At 56.3% G+C, this 11875-nt stretch overlaps 5 protein-coding genes across 5 annotated transcripts; 4 read left to right on the plus strand and 1 right to left on the minus strand.

Moving 5' to 3' along the window:
* Nucleotides 1-455: 455 nt before the first annotated feature.
* ISF_08504 (hypothetical protein) lies at nucleotides 456-1157 on the plus strand (the record flags this gene model as incomplete). The annotated part of the gene is made up of 1 exon (XM_018852107.1): nucleotides 456-1157. The coding sequence occupies one exon, from the start codon at nucleotides 456-458 to the stop codon at nucleotides 1155-1157; it is 702 nt and encodes a 233-aa protein (XP_018700707.1).
* Nucleotides 1158-1739: 582 nt separating this feature from the next.
* ISF_08505 (WD40/YVTN repeat-like-containing domain protein) lies at nucleotides 1740-3068 on the plus strand (the record flags this gene model as incomplete). Its single annotated transcript, XM_018852108.1, has 1 exon — nucleotides 1740-3068. One exon carries the CDS (start codon nucleotides 1740-1742, stop codon nucleotides 3066-3068), a length of 1329 nt encoding a protein of 442 aa, XP_018700708.1.
* Nucleotides 3069-3581: 513 nt separating this feature from the next.
* On the plus strand, nucleotides 3582-4949 carry ISF_08506 (hypothetical protein; the record flags this gene model as incomplete). The annotated part of the gene is made up of 1 exon (XM_018852109.1): nucleotides 3582-4949. The coding sequence occupies one exon, from the start codon at nucleotides 3582-3584 to the stop codon at nucleotides 4947-4949; it is 1368 nt and encodes a 455-aa protein (XP_018700709.1).
* A 720-nt stretch (nucleotides 4950-5669) lies between these two features.
* Nucleotides 5670-6302, plus strand: ISF_08507 (hypothetical protein; the record flags this gene model as incomplete). Its single annotated transcript, XM_018852110.1, has 1 exon — nucleotides 5670-6302. The coding sequence occupies one exon, from the start codon at nucleotides 5670-5672 to the stop codon at nucleotides 6300-6302; it is 633 nt and encodes a 210-aa protein (XP_018700710.1).
* An 830-nt stretch (nucleotides 6303-7132) lies between these two features.
* ISF_08508 (flocculation suppression protein) lies at nucleotides 7133-9099 on the minus strand (the record flags this gene model as incomplete). Its single annotated transcript, XM_018852111.1, has 5 exons — nucleotides 7133-7932; nucleotides 7990-8403; nucleotides 8462-8529; nucleotides 8597-8695; nucleotides 8753-9099. 5 exons carry the CDS (start codon nucleotides 9097-9099, stop codon nucleotides 7133-7135), a joined length of 1728 nt encoding a protein of 575 aa, XP_018700711.1.
* Between the last annotated feature and the right edge of the window lie 2776 nt (nucleotides 9100-11875).

Raw genomic sequence — 11875 nt, forward strand, 5'->3', positions numbered from 1 at the left:
CGTCAATAATGTACGAGGAGCGTTTAGTGAATTTTACTTGAACAATGCAGAATTCATGGATTTGACCAGTACTGACCCGTGGCTGGCTGAGACCAATGCCGCCTGACCACGTAGTACATATGCAATGCAGTACAGTATAAGTGGAAGTGATGGGCGGGCCGAGGCCAGCCTCTCTAAGTCGAGCATCAAGAGACCAGCTGCAAGTTTACACGGAGTGATTCGAATTGTGTGCTCTACGTGCTCAGTATCGCTTCTCGTTCTTGTCGCCAGAGTGTCGTAGAGTATCTGTGCCGTTCAGGGAACTGCACGACGGCTTCCAAAGTACTATAAGTAACCCATCGGGTCCGCCTCATTCGCTTTACACTTCCATCTTTCTATCCACCATCACACTTCAGACCAGTCTCTTGTTCAAAACCAGCTTTATAACCTCAAAATTGACCATGCCACCATTCACCATGAAACTCGCCTCCATCTTGGTCGCAGTCGGCGCAGCCATGGCAGCTCCCGCGTCGGATGACTCGAGCAACATGTTGGTCGCCATGGGCAAAGATGCCCTCGACGCGCAAAGCTACTCTGAGTTCGCCAACTGCGTGAACGGCCTGGACACCGCCTACAAGGCGTATGCAGACGCGGGTGTCCTCGTGGTCATTCCACCAACCAGCCGTGCGATCGACCCCGACGGCAAGGACAAGGAGCTGTGGAACTGCATCCAGTCCTCCTCCAGCAAGGTCTCCCTCGCGGCTGAGTCGACCGAGTTCCACGACCCGGCCCAAGAGGCAAGTATCGATGCCAAGTCCATTCAGCACGCCAAGGCCGTGAGCATGGGCGTCACGGGGCAGAAGGAGGTCGGCCGTGTTGCTGCCAGGACGGACGGATTGGAGACTCGCCAAGCAAACGTTTATGCCGTTCACTTTTCAGATCATGCTGGCTGCCAAGGCGATTTCAACCACTTCAACCTCGGCGCTTGCATCAACTACTGGAGCGCCTATGCCTCCACCATGGCGGACAACCTGCACGCGACCAGGCGTCTGAGATACACCGTCTGGCCGCACCACAACTGCGGCCAGGGAAACCAGAGAGTCGTTGAAATCGCTCCGCGCACGTCCTCTGCCTGTATTGACAGGACCACCTATTCCTGGAGAGGAGTCCTTCTTTAGTTGTCTGCGGACGCTGCTTGAGGTTGCAGGCTTTGCAATCATTGACTATGCAGGAGGATTATATGTGTAAATAGCTCTACAGTTATGAGACCGAGCAGAGTTATGTTGATTGCACAAATACTAGCGCTAAGTTTATCAGCAAACATCAAGTCCGAATCTCTTCTTGAGATAACTCTCGTAAAATCCCGATGTGTTTGGTTAGGCGTGAGGAGAGAATGGGCGCATTGTGGGAACATGGGGAGGAGAGGAGCAGGGAGGAGGAGAGAAAGCAAGTGTGCATTCAGTCACACTCCGGGAAGAGAATATGGCACTTCCTAGGACTCAACCTTGCATGGATCGACGCGTAGATGACTCACATTAAGCAATCAATAAGCAGTCAGCCGACTGTCTTTCTCCTACTGTGTGACTGTGCTAACTACTGTGTGTGTATGCGGGCGGCCAGGCGCTGCTCAACCCCGCATCTTTACCCTCACCTTCCCTTTCACTTTCCTTATGCATCCATGATTGCGACCAATTCAGAGCTCAACTCTCACTTTCATTTTGCACCTTTGATCTACCTCTACTAGCAGAAACACCAACGCCATGGCGGAAGAGTACATGGACTTTGACCGGTTCATCGAAACCTTTGAACTGAAGCTCGATAAGGAGTTCGATCGTGACGGCGTTGCGGCTTCATGGGCTCCCTCAGCCAACGGCGGCCCTCAGCTTTGGGGAGACGAGCGTGATGCATTCGAGCTCAACAACGACGACCCCATGTCGGAGCTGGCTGAGAAGTCGAGCGCACAGCTGGCCATTAGTCCAGATGGGAAGTTCATGGCAGTGTCAACCAACGCCATCGCTAGAATCTTCGCTGTCGAGTCAAAGGTTCTGACGGCTGAGCTTCGCAGACACGAAGAGACGGTTCAAGCCATTCACTTTTGGAAAATGCCCAGCGACGACGCCAAAAAGGCTCATTACGTGGTCCTTTCTCAAGACTCGGAGCCTGCGGGCGCTGATGGCGTGATCATCGCATGGTACCTCGATGGCGACGGGGCGCGCGTTGGCGATGCAGAGAATTCCATTCAGTTCGAGGGTCGATTTCTCTCGGGAAGCGCAAGCGCGCTGCGCTCCGACGGGGCTCTTCTCGTGCACTCGGATCGAAGCATCACAACGCAGGGCTGGTCGAGGCCAAGCGACTGGCTCCCGCAGCTCGTCATTCGCTCGCTTTCGAATCCTCTCGTTGAAGTCTGCCGACTCAAAGGCCACCAAGATTCCATCCAGTGGGCTTCGTGGTCACCCACCGACCCCAACGTCATAGCATCGGCATCCTGGGATGGGAGCTGTCGGATCTGGAACGCTGCGACAGGCGAATGCATCCACAATATCCAACACACTGACGGACAAAACTGGACGGGTGACTTTTCACCCAACGGGGAGCAGATTGTGTTTGCTGGCACAAGCCGCAGCGTTGCACCACACGTCGCAATCTACAGCGTCGCGACCGGCAACAGCATTAGTGTTCTGCAAGCTGAGATGACAGGTCTCGGAGGCGGGTCTACACCGCTCTCGTGGTCTCCAAGCGGCGACGTGATCGCCCTTGTGGTCAGTCGCTCCGTCGTCCTGTGGGATGTTGCCACGAACAGCACCACGGAAGTCATAAAGGTGCACAGCGACGGCAGTTTGCGGGACGATTTCTGCGACGTCACGAGCCTGAAGTGGCTTGATCAAAGGGGCAGTAAGCTCCTCGTCCGACTGACCGACCAAACGGTGTTTGTCTGGGACAGGCAGCACGGTTGGAAGTGGAGGCTCCAGCGACCACCGGGAGTGCGGCAGTTGGCAGCGCTCTCGAGTGCAGAGGCCTTTCTTGAAGAGAAGAACGAGCTACTCTGTCTGGACGGGGATTGGAGAATCCGCACTTGGGGAATCGAATGAGAGTAGCTAGCATTGTTCGCGTAGTCGAGCGGCAGAAATCGTATCGTTCGGCAGCGTCAGCGTCAGCGTCAGCATGGGTTTAAGCATTGGTTTCTTGAAATGATGTAATAGTATCGCAGATACCGCCGCAGCGACATAGCTACCTTGACACGTCAAAATTAAATCGCATCCCCGTTGTGTTGAAGCATCGGCTAAGCCCAGCGCAGAGAGGTCAACTTGGTGGAGCTCGGGCAAGTTAGTTAGTTACATGCATATGTAGCATGTGCAGCCACCTCCAGCCACACGAAGCTTTGCCGTTTCTTATGCTTCTTCACTCCTCACTCTCCTCACTCTCCTCACTCTCCTTGCTCGACCAGCTTCGGCCATCACCAACTTCGCTATGCGGCCATCGACGACAATCTTCTCCGCGAGCTAGACTCCGACCGACCGACAAACTCCCATAATATCATCTTAAACTCCCCGCCTCCCTCCTCGGCGTGGTCTCGTCCACCCACGCCCTCCCGCCCGCCCACGATGCAGCGCCGACGGATCGTCCAGCGGATTCTCTACCGCTCCGTCTACATCCTCTTCTACCTGATCCTGATCGGCCTGCTGCTCATCACCCCGGGGGACGTCATCCAGCGGTCCATCGCCAGCCGGCAGCGGTACAACATCCTTGCCCTCGCCCTCGCCTACGCCGCCACGCTGCTCATCATCGGCTTCGTCTACGCCACGCGCCTCTACGTCAACAAGACGGCACTAGCCGCCGTGCCCCGGTCGCGCGTCGTGCCCGTCGTCGACCGCGGCGACGTCGCCGCCCGCGTCCACCGCATGATCTGCGCGGGGCTCAACCGCTCCGCCGCAGTCGCCTTCCTTTCGCGCCCGCGGGACCGCTCCGCCGCCGACGACGACGCCCTCGCCGCCCGCGAGAACCCCCTCGCCCAGCCGCGCCCGCCCATCAAGACGGCGCGTACCGTCGGATTGGAGCTCGGCGTCGTCCTGCCGGCCCGGGGCACCGCGTGGGCGCGCATCGAGCAGCCCGGCTGGGCGTCGCCCGACTCACGCGACCTGCCGGGCCTGCAGTACAGCACCGTGCTGGCGGAGTTGCCGAACCTGATCGAGGCCAAGGCCCTCACGCTGGCGCCGGACGATCCCGAGGCGGCGGTGCTGCTGCAGCGCGACCCGGCCATGAGCCTCCGGGCCTATATGGACGCCCTCGGAGAGCTCGGCGTGCTCGAGATGGACGATGCACGGACGGCCGACTTCCTCGCGCAGTACGAGAACGCGCGCTTCTCGACGCGCGCCCTGACCAACGCCGAGTTCCGCGGCCTGATGCACAGCTTCGCCGAGCTGCTACGCGTCATTCGTGCTCCGAACCTCGGCGACGAGACGCCCACGGCTCGCCCGCGACGACGACGACAACGACCGGCCGAGAGCGCCCACGATAGCGACGCGCCCCTCGGATCGCGCCCGACGACTGCGCACAGCGACCGCACGCCGCCGTCCGTCTCCAGCAGCAGCCGCGATCGCGACCTGGCGCCGCAACCACCCGGCCGCCTGCCGCTGCCCCGGCGGGACTCGTCCTTCCACGCTTGGAGCCAGTACGCCACAGCGCCCAACACGCCGGGCAGCCGGCACGCAGACGGGACTGCGACCATGTCGCGACGGCGAGGCAGCGACAGCAGCAGCAGCCTCGCGAGCATGTCGACGACGCGCCGCGGCGGCGGTACCCCGATGTCGAGGCTGCAGCAAGGGCCGCCGCTGCTCACGCAGCAGCGCTCCCAGGCAAGCCTGCGATCCAGCGGCTCGGAGAGCTCGCGCTCGGTGATTCGGCTGGCGACGAGGGACGACGCGTCGGAGCTTCCGTACGTGTTGTCGCTACGTCCGACGATGGACATGTGACGGCGACGTGGGGAATATATTGTACAATTATCACTTGTATATATGATTTGCTTTGCAGAGTCTCTGCAACTTTGGTGGTTTCGTTGAGCAGAACAGCTTACACGACATGGCATTAACATGCGAGCATGTGTTTCTTGTCTCGTTTTTTTTAGAAGGGCTCTATGGTCTATAATGTATATTTTGGGCAGGTAATATCAACATTTCTTCGAGGCTTTTGCCGTTGCAAGCCTCTCTTGTCATCTCCTCACCAGCCACTCACATGCCATGCTACCCTGCAGAGCAGCTTTACGTATCTGGACAGACCGCAACGCTTCTTGCAGCTCTCTGAAATGACCGAAATCATCAAAGGCAATTTAGTCTTGCGACGAGCGCCATTTATTACAGTGGCTCTGATTTTCTCTGATTTTGGGTATTATTTCAATCTCATACATGTATTAATAGACTATTATTATTGCCAGCAGAAACAAGCTGTGGCAGCCGGCCCCACACTTGATTGTCACTCCACCTTTTTTTTTTCCCTGCTCCGGTACGCGACCTCACCTCATCACGTCCAACCCGCCAATTACTTCCCCTCGACGTCGCCCTCCTTTGTACATACTATTCATGCCAACTACTTCCTTCCATCGACTCCAAATTCACAAATCGGAACACCCGTGGAGCGTCGCGCATCCGAGCGCATCCCCTTCCTCATAACCAGAGACGACAACAACACACACACACATGGCGCCGCCCGACAACGACGGCCCCCTCCCCGTGGCCGGGCCCGCGCTGTCCAGCCGCATCGCCATGCTCCTCGCCGCGCACCCGTCTCCCCTATCCCTCTCCGGGCGCACCGCCCGCCCCGCGAACCCGGCCTCCTCCTCCTCCTCCTCCTCCGACCGGCACCGGCGGGCGCAGGCGGAGCAGGACGAGGACGAGGCCTTCTTCAAGGGCGCGTACCTTCCCAACGGCGGCGTCGGCTACACGCCCCCGACTTCCACGTTCGAGGAAGCGAAAGAGGAGAAGGAGCTGCGGAGCCGGATACTGGGAGGGCGGGCAAGGGACAGCAAGGCAGACAGGGAGCGGTGGAGCAAGGTGAAGAAGGCCGCGGCGGGAGGGGACGGCACGGACGAGGACGAGGATGTGGGGAGGAGTGCGCTAGGGAAGCGGAAGAGGCCGCGGAGGGAGGACCGTGAGCAAGATGAGGATGAGAAGGAGGAGGGGGAGGCGGGGGAGGCTGCGGGCGGTGCGGAGGAGCGGGCAGAGTCGCGGATGACAGTGGAGGAGGAATCGACGCAACCAGCCACGACGTCGACGACGACGAAGCGCAAGAAGAAGAATAAAAAGAAAAAGAACAAGGCGCAATCAACATGAAGGTAACCAAGAGGAAGATGGGCAATAGACGACATTATCATGGCAGGAACAACAAAAAGGTTTCGCAAGATTATGAACATCATCGTTCGATACTGGATATAATGAATGCCCACCCGCAAAACAAAGCATCAAGCAAGTAAGCTCATCCCAGCGTAGCTCTTGCATAGAATAACAGGTTAAAAAAAGAATGGTGTACACGGGTTTCCAACTTTGTGCATTCGTCCACTTAACTCCCAGCAAACAGAAGCCAGCCCTCCCCTACCGACCAAAAGAATAACACTGCCTCACCGTTCCCAGGCAAACGTGGAGACCATTATGAAGTATAAAACAGTGCAACAGACAAACAGCCGCCAACATCTCTCGTGTGAGACTCGGGCCGTGTGACCCAGCCCACGTTTCGGTAGGTTTCTTCGCTTGAACCTACTCCGCTTCGGTATCCCGGAATGATGTATAATATAGAAAACAAAAAGGAAACAAAAAAGAAGATTTGCGCGCCATGCCCGTTTTGAAAGGCTAGGAAAGAAAAAGAAAGTAGTTCAGAGGCAAGATTCCAAGCCATAATGAGTAAAACCAGATCCCAGGTATATGAATGATTCGCCGTCCGCCTCGAGTAGAATGCTCCGCAATATTAAGCCCCTTGCAAGTCGGGTTCCGTGGCCAAAGGCCATGTTTTCTAGTCCATGTTTGAGGTGGCAGCATGAACTAGATGCTTAAAGGTTGATATGTTTGATGTATATTTAATAATTTTCACTTGTTATCCAACTAATGTTGACGTGTTGTATATATGGCGTGCCGAGTATTGTTGAATTTAGCTGCGCGCATAATCGGCGTTACTGCACGCGCTTGCGTTTTCGATCATCGTCGCCTCGCAAGTCGTCGTCTTCGTCGGATCTGTTCTCGGCACTGCTCGGATTGAGAATATGGGCCATGCTACCGCGTCTGGTAGGGGGCCCTGATGTGTCCTTGAACAAGGGACCCCGGCCTTCACGACTGCTGGTTGAATTCCAGCCCCAGCCGGCAAATGCATCGTGTCCGTTGGTTGCGCCGTTGGCCGTGGGGGGAGGGGGCGTTGTCGGGCGAGACCGCGGGTGTGCATGTGAAGCGCCCTGCAGCGAGTAGGTTGATAGGGACTCTCGGATGCGCTGATCTTCCGGAGGGATTCGGTTAGGTGATGACGGCCAGGGCGCAGACGCCGGGTTTGACGATGGGTAAGGCGGTGCGCCGGCCTGCCACCCATGGGCTCGAATATCGGCGGCAGTGTGTCGACGGCCCATACCCATGCCAGGCGGCTCATTTGCGGAGAGCAAATGGGGGGCGGGCGGTGGTGCGGGCGCTGCATTGCGAAGCGGTGAAGACTGATTCGGACTGGTACCCCCGATGGATCCAAATCGGCGGCTGCCAGAAGTAAGATTGGACGACACCAATGGGCGATAGGATGGCTGAGGGCGCATTTGGGCAATGCCGGGTGCGGCGCGACGGCCGTCGTCTTGTGGGAGTTGTCTCGGCGAAACCGGGGCATTGTCAACATTTCCAAGATAAGATCTGCCTGCGGGATAAGGCGGCTCCGAGGGTTCTTCAAATGTGCGCACGAATTCGGCCTGCCGTTGCATTTCAGTTTGTAACGCCACCACTACTTTAGTTAGTAACACGATATTGCTGGGGTGTACAGAGTACATCTGATACGTACCATCGCGGTGCGTGGGACTGTCGACTGGGGTCAAGGTTAACAGCATGCGCGACAACTCTTGGTTAAACTGCAAGAGCCGGGATACTGTGTCGAGTGCCGCTTGATTGCGAAGCTGCATGTAGTGCGACTGCTCCTCGCTTCTGTGTAGCCGGGTGCCCAGGTCATAGAGACTGTGCTCTAGATGCGCAAGCCTGGCGTCGGTACCCTCGGGCGGCAACTGGACAGGCTCGGCTGGCGTGCCTGGCTGAGAAGGACTGGCCTTGACATAGGTGTTTTCCTTGGGGACGAGCTGCTTGCTGGCGCGACGCTTAATTTCGCGCAAGCCGGCAATGTCGCCACGTTTAAAATTGCCATTGCCGTGTTTGAACTCCCAGAGGGTGGTGTCGGGATTCCCAGTGTGGAAAACGTCTCGTTCTGTTCTAGATGATTAGGAGGCTGATGAGGAGGGGGCGAGTGTGGAATTGAGTCGTACCTTTGTGAAATCCATACATGTTCAATTGTCGCACAAATGATGAGATATTGGTGTGCTTGAAGTATTGGCTAAGGCAAATTAGAAGCAAGTCGCAAAGCGGTGGTCGCACAAGGAGAGGGTTGGGAGTATTCTTACGAGAGAACCTTGGAAAAGTCGGCAGTGGGCGACATGACGAAGCTTTCGGCGGTGGAGGACCATGATATTAAATGTTGAATCTGGGAATCCTCAAGCATACTGCAGTGTGTAAGCAAGGCGCGCGCGCAAGTGGAAGTAGGGACTGGGGGAGCTAACTTGTAGAGCTTGTGGATGAAGGCTGTCTGGACGATCTTGGGCTGCTGGGCGGCGCCGGCGGCGGAGGGCGGAGGAGCAGCCATGGATGCAGAAGAAGAGGAAGGGCCGTCTCGAGGAGGCGAGTTGTTGGAGCGGCCGTTTGACTTGGAATCGTAGTCGTTGTGGGCTGGAGGAGATGTGTTGCTGGCAGGCGGCGTGTGAGAAGGCGAAACGTCCATGGCGTCGCCAGAAGAGGACGTCATGACGGCAGAAGAGCGAGCAAGGGGGATAGTTCGAGAGACGAGACGATCGCGAGGCCGATCTGGCGGCAGAGACGAGGTGTAAGGGCCTTCAGTTGCGGTAGCCATTGGCGCTGGAGAAAAAAAAAGTCAAGTGTCAGCTTACGGAGGTGGCCGAGCTTTGGTAGCGGGGAAGGGGGGCGGGCGGGCAGGGGAGTGCGCGGACGAGACGGCGACGCAGGAACAGGTTTAGAAAAAAAGGCGACCCCGGTTCGGAGGGGAAGCGATGGACGGGCGATTGCGAGATGAGCGAAAAGATAAGAGGCGGATATGCTGGGGGGGATAGGCGGTGATGGTGAGAGGCATCGACACTAACCTCATGTCGCAAGCGACGAACGATGGGTGGCGAGGCGCGGCGCAGCGCGGAAGGAATCGAGAGGCGAAGACGGATGAGGCTGTAGGCGCAAGTGATGGTTAGGGATGGTAGATTGGTGAGAAGTGGTGAATGAAGAAAGAAGAGAAGAAGGGCGAGGACCAAGTCCAGGTTTGCGAGAGACGAGTTGCGAAAGGCGAGATGAGGCGTTGAAACGGTTTCGCGAGAATGTAGGTGGAAGGAAGCTGTTAGTTAGTAAGGTAAGGCGCCCTGGGTTCGGTGGTGGATTTAGTGAGGTTGTGGGTTTTCTGTCCTCTGGTGGTGGAGGCAGGGGGGGGGTCAAGGTGAAGCAAGCAACAAGGGTTGGGGGTAAAGTTAGGGAGATGGTATCTTTGCTTGAGAAGAAATAGCTACGATACTTTAACCTTAGCAACGTTCCTTCATGCTCTTGCAAGGCAAGCCCTGCATGCGCTGTGCTGGGCTTGCTTGGGTGGAACTTGAGACGCTAACTGCCCCAGGCCACTAAGAAAAATGTACTGCAGTAATCCGTTAACTGCCCAGCTGCCTGTAGTAGGTAGCGGCCTGCCTTTGGAAGGGAAGATGCACGAGGCAACAGCCGACACAGATGGCTGCAGTGACAAAAGGCCAAGAGTGCCTGCGCCGATGGCCACCTGCCCCCGTCTGAGCTTGTGATCATGACGACCGATTGGCTATGAAGCCGATAGAGTTTGGGCGGTCTGTGTGAGCAGAGTTGGTGTACAGTAGGTGACGGTACGGATACTTACCTTTACGTATATCAGCAAAGTAGTTACCGAATCCGTGCCGAATGTGTCATGTCAGTTCCTCAGACCGTCTGGAGGGTAGAGGTTCCCTCCATGCCTCGTCCCCCCGAGGAGCTGCCACCAGCCAGCCCGCCCAGCATCGGATCAAATTAGCGGATTCTTTAGCGGCTACTCGAGTTTTAGCGGCCTTGTCACAGACGGGAGTTGCTCCAGCCGGTGGTCGCCCGGCTTCTGCCTTTGACATGTTTTAGTTGCTTGGCAGGTAACTTGCTGTCAAGATACGGTCGTCAAATTGTCAGTAGAGATGAGTGCTGGAAGATTCCCTCGACCCAGATAACCATCTGCAACTCCTCGTGTCTCCCCAGTCCCCAACAAGGAAGCCCGCAGCACTCGCAACGCTTGCATGTACGAATCTGTATGTACATGACCTGCCGGACTTGGTGACCGTGACAGGGCTCGCTCGCTCCGGTGTGTTTTAGCCGGCGGGGTTCCCCTAACCTAACTCTAGCATCCGGTCTTATTGGTGCTTTTAAACCTTGGCTAGAAATGTCAATTCAGCTATTCCTCGACACTTGAAACCTAGGCCTGTACAAATCCTTCCTTTTTTCTAAGCAGAAACTTCCCTTTCCCTAGCGCAGATGCTTCGGTGAAGCTATGCATACAAGGTACAAGCATCATGACAGCCCCGAATCTCCGAACACACCCTGGCACATTGGTTATTGACTTGACTAATTATTAATCTCTGTCCCGACTCTGATCTCATTAACTTTTTATGCGCACCCAGTCAATAGCACCAGTTCCTCTCCGCCGCGCTCAAGTGCCGTGCTCCTCCCTCGTGAGGTTAATGTTGCGGAGCTACCTAGTCTGAAGTACTGCTCAGCGAACCACCACGCAGGCTCAGTACATTCATGTTCAGCAGTACCTGCAACCAGGTTACTTGTAAAGCTCTTTTCTGCTGATTGATGCTGCCTCGCTCGTTGTCGCTCCATTTCGACTGCAAACAGAGGTGTTCCCAGCATCACCACAAGCCTCACAACCTCGTCCACCATCTTTTCCAGTCCACCGCCCCTATACATCTACACTTGTGCATTGTTCATCTTCTACCACGGCGCTTGTTCTCTACCACAGCTCCAACACACCACTTCTCCACCACCAGTCTCGCATGTAGCTACCCAGAGACACGCAGTTGTCAGTTGCTCCCATCTCAGCACAACTAATTCCCTTTCCTTCCCCAGTCATTTTCGTATCGCTCTCCGCTCTAGTTTCAACTTCAGTTACTTACTACATACGCCTGTGCAAGCATCCCGTTACACGACTCACGCTATACTTTCCAATAACGTACAACCGATGTCTTCCCTCGGCAACAACCCGCCCACACCACCCCCCGGGCCTTCGCAGCCGTTTCTTCTTCTGCACATCAGCCACAGCGGAACAATGACCGTCACAAGACAAAAGCTTCGGCACCACAAATCTACGAGACATTCCGCGGACCTCACGAGTCGCTGAGCCCTCGTGGAGACTTGTCCTTGTCCTTGACTGTCCTCCTGCTCAACGTCGAAGCCCTTCTCCACCACCTGTCTCGTCTGCAACACCCAACCATGACGGCTGCTTTCCGCATTCCACATGCATGCATTCCATATTCTGTGGACTATTGTACAGCATGTCTCGGCCATCGATATAATAGTTGCCAGTCAATATTACGTGGCCACAGATTTTTGTGGAAATTGCAACGCAGTTACCACTGTTTGCT

The sequence above is a fragment of the Cordyceps fumosorosea genome, assembly GCF_001636725.1.
Source record: "Cordyceps fumosorosea ARSEF 2679 chromosome Unknown scaffold_31, whole genome shotgun sequence".
NCBI lineage: Eukaryota > Fungi > Ascomycota > Sordariomycetes > Hypocreales > Cordycipitaceae > Cordyceps > Cordyceps fumosorosea.